Raw genomic sequence first — 18088 nt, forward strand, 5'->3', positions numbered from 1 at the left:
AAAAAAATAAATAGATAAAAAAAATGTAAAATTCAATGGAGAGACACTGCACCTTGCGTTCCCACTATTTCCATTGATTTGTATTCTTTCAGTTTTAACTTTCTTTACTTCTCATTTCATCTTCATGTTATTTGAATGGAGGAAATTTTTAGAAAGCCAACGTACAACTATCTAAGTGAAATAAATATCAAAATACCTAAATAGATGTATTTAATAACGAGTACACCAAGAGATTCAAATTATTAAAGTTATACATACACATGCACACAATTCTTTTTTATTTTATCATTTTTCAGAATATGCTAATGAGAGATGCAATTCATCTAAATTCTACATCTAATAGAAATATTTATATTTGTAACTTTAATAAAATATATAAAATTAATTAGCATACATATACTTGAAATTTTTCACAACTCTCGAGTATATGTATAACAATTTCAATTCTAAAGTTACTAATGCCTTTTACAAAAGCGCAAAGCACAAATTACTTTACTAGTTTAAATATAGAAAAAGATTGTTCTTTTAAAATAGACCAAAAAGAAAATAATTTAACACGTGAATGGAGGGAATACATGTTTTTCTCAAGATCAAAATAATTGGGAATAATTGTAAGTGCTTTGAACTGAGAAAGTCAAATGTATTCGAGAAAAGATACATAGGAGGAAGAAAGCACCTAAGGAAGGAGGAAGGAAGAACGGCCATTTAGCCGTTATTTCAGCACTATTGAACTCTTACACGATAATGGAGCAGCAAACCAAAACGCTAACCAAAGCATTAATCAAGAACTCCAGCAACCCCAAGCTGGCATGGCAACTCTTCAAACGCACTCTCTCAACTCCAAATCCTCCCCTCTATTCAATCCCTTCCCTAACCCGTATCCTCCTCCATTCCCAAATGCTTTCCGAAATCCACACACTTCACTCTTTCCTCCTTTCTCTATCCCCTCAAATCTCCCTTCCTTCTCAATACACCCTCGTCAAGCTCGTAGCAACTTACGGATATATTCAAGATGCCATTTCTCTCTTCAAATCTACTCGCTCTCACTTACCTCATCAACCACCACCCAATGTATCACTCTACAATTTGCTTATGCATAAGTCTTTGAAATTTGATTGTCCGAATTTCTTGTCTTGGTTGTACAAAGATATGATTTCTGCTTGCGTTTCGCCTGTTACTTATACTTTTAACCTTCTCATTGGCGGGTTGTGTAATTCGAATCGTTTGGGAGATGCCCGCCACCTGTTTGATGTTATGCGCGAGAAAGGGTGTCAGCCTAATGAGTTTACTTTTGGGATTTTGATTCGTGGCTATTGTGAATTTGGGCTTCCTTTAGAAGGTTTGAAACTTCTGGATATGATGAAAATGATGGGCGTTTGTCCTAACGTGATAATATCCAATACTTTGATTGCCAGTTTCTGCAAGAAAGGTGATGTTGATGACGCTGAGAGGTTGGTCGAGAGGATGAGGGAGGATGGGCTTGTTCCTGATGTTGTTACCTTCAATTCTAGAATTTCAGCTCTTTGTAACTCGGGGAAGATTCTTGAGGCTTCCAGAATTTTCAGGGATATGCAAATAGATGAGGTATTCGACTTGCCAAGGCCGAATGTTGTAACTTTCAATTTGATGTTGCAGGGGTTTTGTGAGAGAGGGATGCTTGAAGATGCGAGGACACTGACTGAGTCTATGAAGAAAGATGGTATTTTCTTCAATGTGCAGAGCTACAATATCTGGTTGTGTGGGTTGGTGAAGAATAAAAAGATGTTGGAGGCTCAATCAGTGCTGAAAGAGATGTCGGAGAATGGAGTAGCTCCCACGATATATTCTTATAACATTGTGATTGATGGCCTCTGCAAGAATGGGATGCTTGGTGATGCCAAAATGCTGATGAGCTTAATGGTAAGTGATGGTAAATTTCCAGATACAGTCACTTATAGCACTCTACTCCATGGCTACTCCATGAAAAGTAAAGTGACTGAGGCAAAGAATATTCTGCATGAGATGATGAAGAGAGGCTGCATTCCAAATACGTACACTTGTAATACTCTGCTTCATAGCATGTGGAAAGAAGGGAAAATATCAGAGGCGCAGCAGTTACTGCAGAAGATGAATGAGAGAGGTTATGGCCTGGATATCGTGAGTTGCAACATAGTGATTCATGGTCTCTGCCGAACTGGAGAAGTGGACAAAGCTGTCGAGATTGTGAGTGAAATGTGGAGCCACGGAAGTGCTGCGCTTGGTGATCTTGGAAAGTCGTTTATGAGCTTGGTTAATGAAGATGATCATGGGAGGAAATGCCTGCCCGACTTGATCACCTATTCAACCATAATTAGCAGTTTATTCAGAGAAGGGAAGCTTGATGAAGCTAAGAAGAAGTTTCTTGAGATGATGGGAAAGAAGTTGTACCCTGATTCAATTATTTATAATACTATTTTACATCATCTGTGTAAAAGAGGAAAGGTATCATCTGCATTTCAGGTTCTAAAGGACATGGAGAAGAAAGGTTGTAACAAGAGCTTACGAACTTATAATTCTTTGATACTCGGGTTGGGGAGCAAAAATCAAATATTCGAAATGTGTGACCTGATGGATGAAATGCGAGAAAAAGGGATTTCTCCAAATGTTTACACGTACAATATCATGACTAGCTGTCTATGCAAATCTGGGAGAACTGAAGAAGCAATTTCTCTTTTGAATGAAATGTTACAGAAAGGAATAATTCCTAATCTGCATATCTTTGAGTTGCTTATTACATCATATTGCAGGACTGGTGAGTTCAGACCAGCTCAGGAGGTATTTGATATAGCCTTGAGTATATGTGGTCACAAGGAAGCGCTCTATGCACTGATGTTCAATGAATATCTTGCTGGAGGTGAAATCTTGGAAGCTAAGCAATTACTGGAAACTGCATTAGATAAACGCTTTGATCTAGGAAGCTTCCTTTACAAAGATCTTATTGACAAGCTTTCTAATGAGGAGAATTTAGAAGGTGCTCATGATATTCTCACCAGGATGATGGACATAGGATATGCGTTTAATCCTGCATCATTCATGCCAGTCATTGATGGTTTACGTAAATTGGGTAATAAGCAGGAGGCAGATGAACTAGCGGAGAGGATGCTGGAGATGGTTTCAGAAGGTAAGGTGGGTAACAAAGCTTACCAAAACTATAGGGAGTTAAATCATGCGAAGCGAAGCAAATATGGTGGAGATGGTTGGCAGGCAATTGTGCACAGGTAAGGAGTTTAAGTTCATCTGCTTTATCTTAGTTTTCCTTTTATTCAGGCGGTCCTCTATTATTTGAGAAACTAGTCTTTCCTCCCCCCAAAAGTGAATACGTTGAGTTTGCTAGGTTGCCCCTTTTACCTGGGATCATCTGTTTCACTAGCTATCTAGTCTGGCTCTACGAGATAATTATATAGTTATTAGGTTGTGGAACTTCCGAGTCTATGAGAAACCATGTCATATGTCAATTTATTTAAAGGAAAAAGTGGAGTCTTGTGGATGAAGAAAATGAAACGGAAAAGGGCCAAACTTCTGGTTAATAGGGTCATCAAATATGAGTGTATAGTCTTAAATTGGTAAGATCAAGCCAAGTTTAGACACTCTCATTCTCATGGATCGTTTTTTCACTTTCATGTTTTGTCCTTTTCCATTAATTTTCCCATAAAGTGATAATTTATTGATTGTGGAGAAGCCCTGGTATACCAGTGGTATAGAAAAAGTGGAGAACCTACAAGAGAATGTGGTTCTCTCAAAAATCATATCTTTTCCATTATTACGTCGTACCTTGACTAAATTGTCAGTTCATAGATTATTCTTTTTTATTTCTGTTTGTTTTATAAATCTCCTTTTATAGTCTATCATGTTTCATGAAATCTTCTTGACAATCTATCCTGTTTTGACAGAGACGATGGAAGTGCAGCAGCCTTGAAAAATTTGAAGCGGGTGCAGAAAGGATGGGGTCAAGGAAGTGTATCAAGTCTCCGAACTCCCAAAAATGAAATTCTGGATGACTAGTAATTAATTAAGCTGCTAGTAATTAAATGTTCCTTTCTTCATGGTCAAGGGTGGAGGTAGAAGGAGAGGTACGGGTTTGGCCAAACTCACTAGCTTTAGTACAAACCCTGTATTTGTGTGAAGGAATTTACTAAATATGTACAAAGATTAAATTCAGAACCCAGTTACTAAAGCGTGACGTCACTATTCTAGAATTTAAAACCCATAAAGTTCAAATCCTGGCTCTGCCTTTGTTCATGGTCATGGACTGCGAGTTTCGAGGGGATTGGTAGCAAACCGTGGTTCCCTTGAAAACTTAAAATGGAAAATGCAGCCAGTTCAACGAAGCATATCTAGTTTCCAAGTCATGAAATGATTATCGGGGCCGACAAGGATGCTGACCTCATAAACGAATGGAGTTCTGTGCCCAATACAGAGAACGAATCACTTTCTGCAGTTTATCCAGTTTCTCATTGTCACTTTTTTCCTATTGGTCCATGCACTGATCTGGCCTTAATATCATACCTTTGGACCTATTTTAGTTTCATTTTTATTTCTTTGTTTTATCCTTTTTTTTTTCTATCAACTAAAGAGCCAGAGATATTTTGATAGAAAATGCATACATAAAATTTAAAGCTTTGAGTTCTTTTACCATGTAGCTAATAATGAAAGAACTCAAAAATTTGTGTTCTTTTACCATGTAGCTAATAATGAAAGAACTCAAAAATTTGTGTTCTTCAATTTTGACTGACCAGTTTATTACTGAAGCACTAAAAACATCTCTCCAGATTACCTTCATACCCAGATTGATTTTCTCCCCTGCATATTTGATTTCTTCAATATTCTCTCCAGATTGATCCCTTTGTGCTCCACATCACAATCAACATTTTTTTGCGTACTCTCTCTCTCTCTCTGCCAATTATTTGCATGATCTTTTTTTTTAAAATCTCTAACAGATGAAGGAGCTGCAGAAGCGAAAACCCCAATTCGGGTCTGTAAGGCCGAGCCCACATAACCACGGAACATTGATCTCCTGATGACTGGATCAACATGTTTGTGCTGGTCCATTGTAAGTTTTCAGTTACTTACTGCATAATTACGATTATGAAGCTACTTTACTTGATCCCCCTCCCCCCCCCCCAAAAAAAAAAAAAAATCTTAATTTTTCATTGTTTGAAGACAACTTTTTGATGAAAAGAGAATATCAGGTGGAGTTTTGGCGTCTCAAGTGTCTCACTTATGTTTCCTTTCTCCACTTGTCCTTAACCTTTCTTTGTCTTCCCCATTCATCTCCAGCAGCTAAAGCTAACTGTGGTTGTTTGGTGATGGATATCATCATAATAGGCCAGTGTATGGCATAGAGGTTACAGTGAAAGAGAGGAAAGTTCAATATGATCTGTCAGTCTTTATGCTATTATTACATTGAAAATCAATAGAACTTCAACATAGTGTTCATACCAAGAAGTTATCTCCTTAGCAAATATATAGGCCTCTATTGTGGATCTACCAGGCATAAATCCAAACTGGTTCTCTATCACTCTTGTTGTGTCCCTAAGCCTATGCTGTCTCACTCTTCCCCAAGTTCCGTCATATGACCCATTTTATATTAAGTATCACGGTGAAAAAAATTAATTAATATTTAAGCACATAATCAACTTAAGTTAATTTCTGATTTACTTAATACTTGACCCTAGGGGATGAATTCGTATTTTTAAAGTAATAGTCACACAACTCAACTGAGCTAAGCTCAGGCTCCAAGACTAAGATATTATGGAATTCTTTGTGAGGATTGTAAATGGACCTTGGTTGAAAAGTTCTCGAACGGCTGACCTCAAATAGAAGAGATTGGATTGGATTTCATTGCCAAAGACAGATTTGCATTGGCCTCTTCAACTTGAGATATATGTTTATGTGTTTCATGGATATCCGATTATAATACAATCTATTTTAAGAGATATATGGAGATATGTGGATCTTTTTTTTTCTTCCTTATGATAAGGATATATGGACATGTGGATCTAGGATGTGGGTCTTTAGGTGGACGCCTGATTTTGCTCTAGAAGATCAAACTACAGTTATCCCTGTTTGGGTACTCCTTCTAAATCTCCAACAGCACCTAACCAGATTAGAAGCCTTGAAGCAAATCCTAGACCAAACCGGAACCTGTCACCTTAGACCAAGTAATAGCCAGGAATCTGGACCTAAAGTAGCTAAGGCACGACCAGATGTGAACCTAACAATGCCCCTTCATGGGTAGATTTGGATTGGGGTAGTAGTAGAAGAAGAAGAAACGGAGCTGAAAGGCTTTCGGCAGAAGCTTGAATACGTAGGACTATCCAAAATCTACAAAAATTGAAGATGTAAATATTGGCATTCCTGGAAGTTTTAATTTTATTTAGATTTGTTCTCAGCTGGGAACTGTTGTACCACAGTTGAGTGAATAGCTTTCAAAGTCTATTTGTGGAAGTTTTGGAAGTGATTTGAAGTCTAGCTTCTCTTTGTGCTTTAGATCATTGTTATCGTAAATAATATTTCATTATAGAGCATACACATTGGAAAAGCACTTCTCTATTTACTCTAAAACTACATTTTCATTTCACTCTCAAGCTTGAGCAGGATAATCTTCGTTCTCACAGAAAATTGTTTACTTATGATGCAAGGTTGAGAACATAGGAACCAGCTGTAATCAGTGTCTACGGTAACTTCTCATGTCTACCATTCCAGAACCCAGACGTTGGTGTACTTTTTAGGAGGAAAAATCAGCAAGTGTGGCAGATAGAAAAGTGAAAAATGAGGACAAAGATGCTAAAGACCAGTTGATGATCAGTTTACCTTTCAGCCAGAAGAAAAGTGTCATCTACATTTTAAAGCAAATAAGAGACATGGTGAACATAGATAACACCATTACTTGTGTGCATGATCCCAAGTGTAAAGGGTTGCGCTCGAAATGTGGTGCCAATAATAATGTACTTGATGTGCGTGTCATATGCAAAGGGCGGAGTAATTTTGTGGCACTCTTGGAGGATCGAGAAAGCAAATGCAGCAGATCCTGATGTCAGTCATCATGACATCTTTGCACAGCTGATTTTTGGTAGTTTACAACTCGAGGTTTTCACGTCTGTATAACTGCTTGTTTTAGTAATTGGTATCATGTGTCAGTTGCTGCTTTCAGCAATTAAACTCTGCAAAGTCTTTTCATTTTAAGATCGGTCCTATCTCTAACTGACGAATTCATCTTGATGAATTCATTGACTAGTTGTGGCTATGCTGAGTTGTTAAGATGCAATACCTGATTCTTATGTGTACCAAGAAGAGTAGATTCTGGAAGGTATGATCGAGATATTTGTGACAAAGTGGTCTTTGAATAGGTCACCTATTTGAGGATTGTAGGATTCATACGAGTTAAAATCGAACCAACATCTTTGGAATCTTGAGAATTCAGCTGCTACTTCAACATCACCTCATTGACTGGTACTGTGCATTATTGTAGATACTGTATTTCCTGCCCAAGCGTTGTATCCAATTAACACTTTTTCTTCGACTTTCGTTCTATATTTTTGATTTGGTTTGGCTAGCGATGATTTTGAGCATGAAAATATTAACCAATTTGTTCATACGGAAAAGGTCCAAATATGCCCTTATACTATACGAAATTGAGCACATTTGCCCTTCGTTAATACTTTAGCTCAAATATACCCTTACCGTCACATAGTTGGTCCATATATGCCCTTAGAGTTATACTGTTGGTCCATATATGCCCTTTTCGAAACGGAATTCACCCAAACTAATTAACTCTTTCGTTAATTGTATTAAAGTGTACAAACACTATTTCCTTTTTATTAGTACTTTTTTTCTTTATCTTTCTCTTTTCTTTCTTCTTTTTTATTTTCTTCTCTCTTTTTTTTCCTTTTTCTTTTTCCCTTATCCGATTTCCTCCATTACTGATGTCTTCTTCATTTTCATCACCAATTTCTCTTGACAAAACTCATAAATTTCAATTACTAAGAAAATTCTCCTATAAGAATATTTTTATAGATCATATGTTTTTCAATTTTGTAATTTTTACTGAACATATATTTAGTTATAAAAAATTTAACAAATTAAGATTGAAATAATATTTATGTGACAAAAAATCCGAAAATCCAACAAAACCGAACAATTCAAACTGATATAATTGGTTTGGTTTGATTTTGATAAAAATCGAACCAACCCGTTCCATGTACACCCCTAATTTACATAGTTAATAAAAAAATAGAAAATGTCCAGCTGAAAATTGACTAACAACTCAAATTTATAACACTACAACTTGAACTCCAGGCTTTTAATCATTAAATTATCTTTCTGGAAACAAGGTTGAGATTTTTTTATATTATTTTAAAGTTTAAACCATAATTTTTGGAATAATTTAATTTCATTGATTTAGAGGGCCAGTGAAATTGGAACTTGATTACCTTATGGGAGAATTTTCTTAGTAATTGGAATTCATGAGTTTTGTCAAGTGAAATTGGTGACGAAAATGGAGAAGACATCAGTAATGGAGGAAACGGATAAGGGAGAAAGAAAAAGAAAAAAAAAGAGAAGAAAAGAAAAAAGAACAAAAAAAAAGAGAAAGGTAAAGAAAAAAAGTACTAGTACAAAGGAAATAGTGTTTGTAATACATTTTAATACAATTAACGAAAGAGCTAATTAGTTTGGACCAACTGTGTAACTCTAAGGGCATATATGGACCAACTATGTGACGGTAAGGGTATATTTGAGCTAAAGTATTAACAAAAGACAAATGTGCTCAATTTCCTATAGTACAAGGGCATATTTGTACATTTGCCCTTGTTCATATCATCATTGACTGAAAAGGAAAAAAATAGAGAAGAAGTTTGCATCTCCTTGCTTTTCAAGCGTCAGAATGATTAGCATCTTTTGGACAAACATAACTTGGTTTTTTTTTTTTTAAACGAGTCATGATTTTAATAGTACATCTTTAATAGGAAAAACATTGCTAAGGGTATACGTAATTTTAATAGCACGTAATTTTAATAGCATCACGATTGTTAAACATAACTTGGTTAATAGTACATCTTTAACAAAGAATCAAAACATAAAAAGCTTATTAGCCTCACCGATAACGCTCTTATAGCTAACAGTAGAAGCCTCCCGAATCTCTTGAGACCAACCAGATCTGATGCTCATCTCCCTCAATTCAGTCCAAAACTACCTTAAATTTGGCAATTGCTATGTAACATCTTCTATTATAATTCATCATATAACGATCTCTATATTTTTCTTATCGGACATCAATAACTGCATAATTATTAATCACATTGACAATTCCTACATTATAATCTCCACATAACTCGATCATAAACAACCATTAATACTATAACTTATACGATAGAATGTGAAAAGAATGCGTGCATTAGCAATACATGAATAAGAGTATCTGGCGTCAAAAATTACCTTAAATTAGGCAATTTCGACATAACCATTTATGTATTGTAATTCACCACATAACATTCATTTGTCCATTACCCATTAAATCTTTCATCCCAACTTAAAAATACACGTAGGTGGTTCGAATTGGATAAAAATGACCTGAACCATTTTTAATTAAAACACACCACCCGAACTGATTTCTAATTAAAACCCACCGACCCATACTTTATTCTTTCTTGCTCTCGCTCTAGTCCCCAAGATTTGTGTGGTGACATTAGAGAGAGCATGAAAGTGAGAGCCATGGCGAGGCTGATCATGCGGTTTTGGGGTTTGGTATTTGTTGGATTTTTTGTAGTAAGTAAATTGGTATATTACACTCGTTCATGGTGTTGGCCGTTAAGGAGTTGGTTAGCTTACCATATCACATTCTTCTACACTATCTATCTATATAATATATATATATATATATATATATATATATATATATATATATATATATATATATATATATATATATTGAAAATCAATGAAAGTGACGTGGCGCTCCCATTCAGCAGCAAATCCCGTTTCCTGCCTCTACGCTTAATTGCCATTTTAAAAGTGATAATGCCCCGCGAATAAAACCTCAAAATACACAAACCCCTTCAGATTCATAACCGCTTCTTCCACACCGATTATCTACTCTCGATTATGTTTTGCATTCTGTGTAATCCTCCATCTCTTTCACTTTCTCTATACTCCTCCATCTCTTTAATACCCTTCTCTCCCTTTTTACTTTTGCGCCAATGAACCTTTTGAAAAAATGCTATACCTGCCACCTGCTGTTTGAAAAAATATCGTACCTGTCACCCGGAATTAGCAAATACTTCTGTTCAATCAACAGATCCCAGTATGTAATCCTTTCAAACTTAATATTTACCAATTGTGCTTAACAATTCTAATCTAATCAACTGATATATTCTCCTACTCTAATTCTATTGAAAAAGCATAATTGGCGTAAGAAATATAAGTAATTAACAACTAATATCATTCACTTGTTCGAACTCGTTGGTGGTTGCCTTATCTCTCGAGAACTGATAGAAGCGTTGTGGGAGAAACTGTTGTGTATGTGAAGAGGTTCTGTGGTGTAATTTCACGTTGTTATTACAAAAAAAAAAACGCTTTTGTCTTTGTGCGTTTTATGAGAACAAAATGTTTGTATGCTACCAGTTAATATTTGTGCTCTACATTGATAAAAATTGCACTGGTGCCCTATTTGGTCGCCCCCATTTAACTTGTACCCACTTTTTAATTTTTTTTTAACTTGTACCCACTTTTTTAAACAACTTCAGGCCTTTTTCTCCTCTTTCTTCTTCTTCTTCTTCGGGTGAGAATGATTTTATATGGTGTTTGTGATATTTTAAGGTAGTTTATGATATTTTACAGTGGTAAGCTGTTGTGGCGCTTTATTTTTTACTATTGCTTAGGGTTTCTTCTTCTTTTTCTTAATTGTAAAATGGCTTCGTTAGATTTATTGTTGTTTTGAAAAATTGATGATTGTGGTTTGTTTTTGATGATATTTGAAGGTTATGTTTTAAATTTGAGCTCATTTGGAGTAGATTTATGTATTAAATCGTATATTGGATTGTTAAAATTCGAAGAACAAATTTTTATTTCTCAGCAATTTGCACTTCAGGCCTATTTGGCCTAAAGTGCATGAAAACGTTGGTTGCACTTCATACCTTTTGGCCTTAAATGCATCTGAAGTGCAAATTTTCACTTCAAACTTATTGGCCTTAAGTGTAAGAAAACGTTTGTTGCACTTCAGAACTTTTGGCCTTAAGTGCATCTAAAGTGTAATTTTTCATATAAGACTTATTGGCCTTAAGGGCATGAAATCATTGGTTATACTTCAGACCTATTAGCCTTAAGTGCATCTGAAGTGTAATTTTTCACTTCAGACTTATTGTCCTTAAGTGTAGGAAAACGTTTGTTGTACTTCAGACCTTTTGGCCTTAAGTGCATCTAAAGTGCAATTTTTCACTTCAGACATATTGGCCTTAAGTGTATGAAATCACTAGTTACACTTCAGACCTATTTATCCTTAAATGCATCTGAAGTGTAATTTTTTCACTTCAGACTAATTTTTTTTAACTTCAGATTCGATAAGTCTGAAGTTGATCATAAAGTGGGTAGGCTTACAATTTTTTTTGCAAAGTGGGTATAGGTTCAATTGTGACCCCAAAATCGGGTATAGATGCAAAAGCCCTTCTATATTGTGTGTGGATAATTAGTTTCCTCTACTAGTGTTAGAACCCGTGCAATGGGTGTAATGACCCGGCCGACTATTTTGAGTAGTTTAGCCCCGATCCCCTATTTATTTCCTCCTCTATGTTGTATTATGGTTATTTAACTTGTCGGAGGTGTTTGGTTTTGGTTTGGGTAAGTATCAGAGTGAAATGGGACACATAGTCCCTAAGTTGGAGGTTTAAGTTGAAAGAGTTGAATGTAGTTTAACTTCTTTGTAGACAACTCCGGAATAGAGTTTTGATTGTTCCAATAGCTCCATATGGTGATTTTGGGCTTAGGAGCGTGTCCGGATGTTGATTTGGAGGTCCATAGGTCGTTTCAGCTTGAATTGGAGAAGTTAGCAAGTTGAAGGTTTGGAAGGTTGAGAAGTTTAACCAGGAGTTGATTTTATTTATATTAGGGTCGGATTCCGATTCCGAAAGTTGGAATAGGTCCATCATGTCATTTATGACTTGTGTGCAAAATTTGAGGTCAATCAGAGTTATTTTGGTATGAATTGACATTAGTTTTGGAAGTCGAATGTTCATAGTTTCAATAGGCTTGAATTGGGTCGCGATTCGTAGAATCGATGTTGTTTGATTTGATTTTTGGCCTTGAGTAGGTCCATTATGTGTTTTAAAACTTGTTTGTATATTCAGACGGGGTCCTCGGGGCCCTGAGTATGAATCGGGATGAAATCAGATCATTTTGGACCTTGGTTGGTTGCTGAACCTGCTGTTGTTCTGATGTCATCGCACTTGCGGAGGGTTTGGCCACAGGTGCGCCCTGGTTTCGTAGGAGCGGACACGCAGCTGCGCATGTTTCTCCGCAGGAGCGGACTTTCCCGACCTTAGTTGGAACCGCACCTGCGATGGAATTTCCGCAGGTGCGACAGTGAGCCCGCATATACGAAATCGCCGGGCAGAATATGGCTTAGGTTGAGGGTTTATTTTATTTTCCATCTTTGGACCTAGAGAGCTCGGTTTGTGATGAGTTTTTGAGGGATTTTCAAGCAAGTCATCGGGGTAAGTGATTCTAACTCGGATTTGGCTATATTACATGAATCCATCTTTATTTTTGTCATTTATTTGGGAATTTGAAAGGCGATTTAAAGTCGGATTTGAGTAATTCTTGTATGGTTGGACTCGTTATCGAATGGGTGTTCGGATTTTGTAAGTTTGCTCGGGTTCTGAGATGCGAGCCCGGGGTTGACTTCTTGAGTTGACATTTTGTTTCTCTTTAAAGATTGCAACTTTATTGTTCTGAATAGCTTTTCATAGTTTATATTTATGGTATGAAGTTGTTTTGGCTAGATTTGAGCCAATCAGAGTTGGATAATCGCGGGAAAGAATTACTAGTGGATTGAGTTAGCGTGTTTTGAGGTAAGTGTCTTGCCTAACTTTGTGTGGGGGAATTACCCCTTAGGTTCGGTGTTGTTTTGTGTTAATTGTGATACGTGGAAGCTGTGACGCAAGGTGACGAGTGTGTACACGGGCTAAATATTTTAATTGACTGGTTTTAGCTATGTAGATTCCTTTCATGCCTTAATTGAGTTACCATCATATGTTATATTCATCATCATTAGTCTATCTTCACATTCTTTACAGGTCTTATCTCTTGCTTGTTAATTATCTTTACATGTTTAGTTGAAGTTATTATTTTCTCTATTCCTTATTCATCAATTAACTGTTGAGTTCCTTACTTAAAGTTGTTATTCTTGGAATATCTTATTATTGAAATTGGTATTGAATTATAAAGGCCGTGATTCACATTTAGGCAAAGTTGTAAAGTTGTGAAATACCATTCTTGTTGAGTTATTCACTTTCGGTTGTTATGGTTGAGATTCTTGTGCATATTGTGGTTGAGCCATGGGCTATCTATTGTGAAAACACTATTATTGTTGACTTGTTTGGCAAGTTGTGATATTGGGCACTTGAGGTGCGACTTGTGATACGTTGTGACATTGATATGCATGCGGTGGTATAAAGATTGGCGTTGAAATTCATGCGGTGAGATAAGGTGGGCTTGATACGCGTGTTGCTAGTAGGGGAACTACTTGAAGCCATGCGGTGTGATAAGGTGGGCTAAAATGCGGAAAGATATTTCAGGAAAAATGATTTTCAAAACTAAATTCAAGGCTCCCGCGGTGATATAAGAAAAGACTGTGATTTAATTGTTGATATGAGACTACGAGGCGGTAGCTCGGTAGTGATTCTTGTTGATACTTTTCTACTAAATCACTCGTGTTTTGGTTGCATCATTCCCTTGGCATTCTTATTATGTGTTTTCTTCCATGATGCCTTATTTGCCTTAGTTCGGTGTAGCTCTTCTTGGTATATCTCCTCATTGTTATTTATTATCACCCTGTTATATACCTGTTCAGTTTTCTTATTTATTCCAGTAGGGTCTTGACCTGACCTCGTTACTACTCTACCGAGGTTAGGCTTGACACTTATTGGATACCGTTGTGGTGTATTCATGCTACGCTTCTGCACATCTTTTTGTGCAGATCCAGGTACCTCTTACCAGTCAAAGCATCAATGAGTCGAGTTCGGATTTGGAGACTTCAAGGTATACCTTCCGGCGTCCGCAAGCCTCGGAGTCACCCTCTATCTAGTTCTATTTCATTTTCTTTTTTATAGATACTATTGTATAGGGATGTTCAGTATACTTTTGTAAAGCTTGTGACTTGATATCACCGGATTTTGGGGAGTTTGTTTCTGTTGAGTTGCGGAGTTCTTTTATAATAGTTGCTGAGTTATTTGAGAGTTTTATCATTATCTGAGTTATATTCTGCATGTATGTTAGGCTTACCTAGTCTCTAGGTTCATGGCATTGGGGTCGTGACAAGTTGGTATCTGAACTCTAGGTTCATAAGTGTTACGAGTCACAAGCAGGTATAGTAGAGTCTCGCGGATCGGTACAGAGATGTCTGTACTTATCTTCGAGAGGCTATGGAACTGTTGGGAAAGAAACTTCACTTCTTTGATTCCTTATCGTGCGACTTTGTTGATTTCGAATTCTAAATTTTTGTCTTTCTATTATCTCACAGATGGTGAGGACACACACCGTTGGATCTGACGTTCAGACACCCGCGCCCCCTACTAGAGCCGCGAGAGGCCGGGATCGGGGCAGAGTCCAAGGAGCGGCACGTGATACAGCCAGAGCACCTTCCCGAGCTGCGATAGAGAAGCTACCAGTAGCTCCAGTTAGGGGGCAGGCACCTGATGCACCTTTTGCTACCCCTGCACTTCGGGAGACTCTCGCCCAGTTCTTGAGCATGTTTGGTACTCTAGCTCAGGCGGGGTTGATTCCATTTGCATCAGCCACATCTTAGGCCGGGGGAGGGGCATACACTCCCACAGCCCGCACCCTAGAGTAGCGAGTCCATGTTGACCAGGACCCAAAGGTTATACCAGTGCAGCCGATTGTTCCAGTTTAGCCCGAGGTTAGGGCAGCAGCATCCGAGGAGGAGCAGCTCAGGATCGAGAGGTACAAAAAGTACCATCCTCCTAATTTCAGCGGCCTAGATACAGAGGACGCATAGGGCTTTCTGGAGAAGTGCCACCGTATTCTCTATACCATGGGTATAGTGGAGACGAGCAGGGTTGCTTTTACTACCTTCGAACTATCAGGACCAGCATACCAGTGGTGGCGGGCTTATGAGGAGGGTAGCCCCGCCGAGGAAGCTTCACTTACATGGGCTCAGTTTTCAAAGATGTTCTTGAGAGAGTTTGTTCCCCAGAGACTTCGGGATGCATGGCGCGTGGAGTTTGAGCAGTTGCGCCACAGTGCTATGACCGTATCAAAGTATGCTGTCAGGTTCAGCGAGTTGTCCAGACATGCCCCTGCCTTAGTTTTCATATTCAGAGAGCGAGTCTGTCGATTTATCGAGGGGCTCAACTATGGTATTAGATTCAGCATGGCTCGAGAGTTGGAGACTGATACCCAATACCAGAAGGTGATAGAGATTGCTTGGAGATTGGATGGTATGCGGGGCCGTGAGAGAGAGGACATGGAGGCAAAGAGGCCTCGAGATTTTGGCACATATAGTGGTGCCCGTGCCCCAGTTGCAACCCATCATGGTAGAGGTTACGTGAGCTATCCAGTTCATTTAGCACTTCCAGCTTCCAGTGGTATTCCGGCTACTCTCAAGTCTCAGGTTTCCCATTATGCACTGCCACTTTCTAGTGCACCTCTTGCACGGGGTGCTTTTAGCGGTCAGTCCAGCCGACCAAGCCCGAGCCAATTTCAGCAGCAACGTCCTCCGAGAGCTTGTTTTGAGTATGGTGATACTCGTCATATGGTGAGGGACTGCCTCGAACTCAGGAGGGGTGCACCTCCACAGACTACTCAGACTCCACATATTCCACAGGGTCCCCAGACTTCTCAGGCCATGGTTACCGCACCAGTTGCCACTCCACCTGCTCAGCCAGCTAGGGGTGGAGGTCAGGCGGGTAGGGGTCTCCCTAGAGGGGTAGGTCAGGCCAGATGTTATGCTCTTCCGAGTAGGATGCAGGCGGTTGCATCAGACTCAGTTATCACAAGTACTGTTCCGATTTGTCATAGAGATGCATCAATCTTATTTGATACTGTCACGCCCCAAAATCGAGTGAACCCGACCGAGCAAGCCTGTTATATTTCTTCTACCCAAACTCATTCATGAATAAAGAGAATATATGTTTTCCTTAATTAAACAATAAAGTGGTCGTGTCTGCAATTACCAATTTCTTACCATAAGTTTCACCATCTTTAAAGTCTCAAATGGACAAGTAATACAACTACTACATAGCATAGTTTGTCTTTCCCAGTACCAATACACAACCCACACTATGTCTATGGAGCCTCTATAGATAAATAAGAGTACAATGATAATGCCGGCAACAAGGCCCCTGCTATACCTCAACCGTAATACATAAAGAACAAAAGATACATGACCCCGAGATGAAGTGGGGCTCACCAAGTCAGCTGGGAAGAAGGTGTACTGCTATCACTGATCAATGTCTCCTGCTGTGGAACTACCTGCATCCATTTAAAGATGCAGCGCCCCCCGGCAAAAGGGATGTTAGTACCGTCGAATAGTACTAGTATGAAAACTAAACACCAATTTAAGAATTTAGAAATACAAGATAATTATGATGAACCAGTGTGGCAATAGAATAATAAAGATAACCGTCTCAACCATAGCAAGCTTATTAAAAGCTATCAACAACATTTATAGGATTTAAGATGAGATCCTCTATAACCATCTTCACACAAAGCGGCCCCGCCGCCTCACCCGATGTATGCAGGTGGAGGTGTACGTACAATACCACAACTCTAATCAAGCGGCCCTGCCGCCTCACCTCAATATATGCGGGTAGATGTATAACCACAGTACCAAAGACCTACACAAAGCGGCTATGCCGCCTCACTCCAATGTATGCGGGTGGAAATGCATCAACGATACCAATACCAACACAAAGCGGCTATGCCGCCTCACCCCAATGTATTCGGGTGGTGGTGCCACAACAATACTAAAACCATACACAAAGCGGTCGTATCGCCTCACCCCAATGTAAGCGGGTGGAGGTGCAGTTCCATAATGTCATAATCCCTACACAAAGCGGTCATGCCGCCTCACCCCAATATATATGCGGGTAGAGGTGCAGTTCCACAATATCAATCTCTATACCATAATCCCCACACAAAGCGGTCATGCCGCCTCACCCCAATGTATGCGGGTGGAGGTGTATCACAATTGCAATCTCTACAAAACTTGGCATAATAATTTTCACATAAATCAAGACTAGAAATTATAACATGTGGATGCGTAATCCATAGTTTGGGACACATCCTCAATTTATAATGCAATATGATAAGAGCATTTGAAATATGAATTGAATATATATCTTCATCATAAAACTTATCGGAATACTCGATTTATATTCAACATCTCGGAACTTACAAGGATAATGAGAATTTCAATTCTTAAAGAAGAGTTTAGTCAACATACCTCAATTGAGCTTCCTTAAACTCTAAAACGTTCCGGAATTCTTAGCAACTTTAATCTATTTTAGAAATATAACAAATTGAACTACAATTAGGAAGATGATTATGGTTCTAGCTCATTTGAGCATTTTATCAAACACTAGGTGTGCATTAAGGTTTCAAGGCCCTTTTTATGGAGGATTCCATCATCCCACAACCCAATCTTTACCATTTTTAGCTCAACAATCTTCCTGCATCCTTTGATAACACATGCATGTAAAATACCAATCCTCTTGCCCAGAAATTATCTTGCTTATTATCCATTTCTACACAAAATTCGAAATTGAGGGTTAGGTTGTAGAACCTTACCTCTAGGATGATGACCTAATGAGTTTCCCTTCTTAATCTTCGAAAACTTGGG

General features: G+C 38.3%; 1 protein-coding gene across 1 annotated transcript; it reads left to right on the forward strand.

Annotated features, from left to right (window-relative positions):
* Nucleotides 1–606: 606 nt before the first annotated feature.
* On the forward strand, nt 607–7549 carry LOC107826937 (uncharacterized). The gene is made up of 4 exons (XM_075226644.1): nt 607–3236; nt 3909–4088; nt 4956–5068; nt 6660–7549. The coding sequence occupies exons 1-2, from the start codon at nt 745–747 to the stop codon at nt 4018–4020; spliced, it is 2604 nt and encodes an 867-aa protein (XP_075082745.1). The 5' UTR covers nt 607–744; the 3' UTR covers nt 4021–4088; nt 4956–5068; nt 6660–7549.
* The last annotated feature ends 10539 nt before the right edge of the window (nt 7550–18088 follow it).

The sequence above is a fragment of the Nicotiana tabacum genome, chromosome 12 (genome assembly GCF_000715075.1).
Source record: "Nicotiana tabacum cultivar K326 chromosome 12, ASM71507v2, whole genome shotgun sequence".
Taxonomy (NCBI): Eukaryota; Viridiplantae; Streptophyta; class Magnoliopsida; order Solanales; family Solanaceae; genus Nicotiana; species Nicotiana tabacum.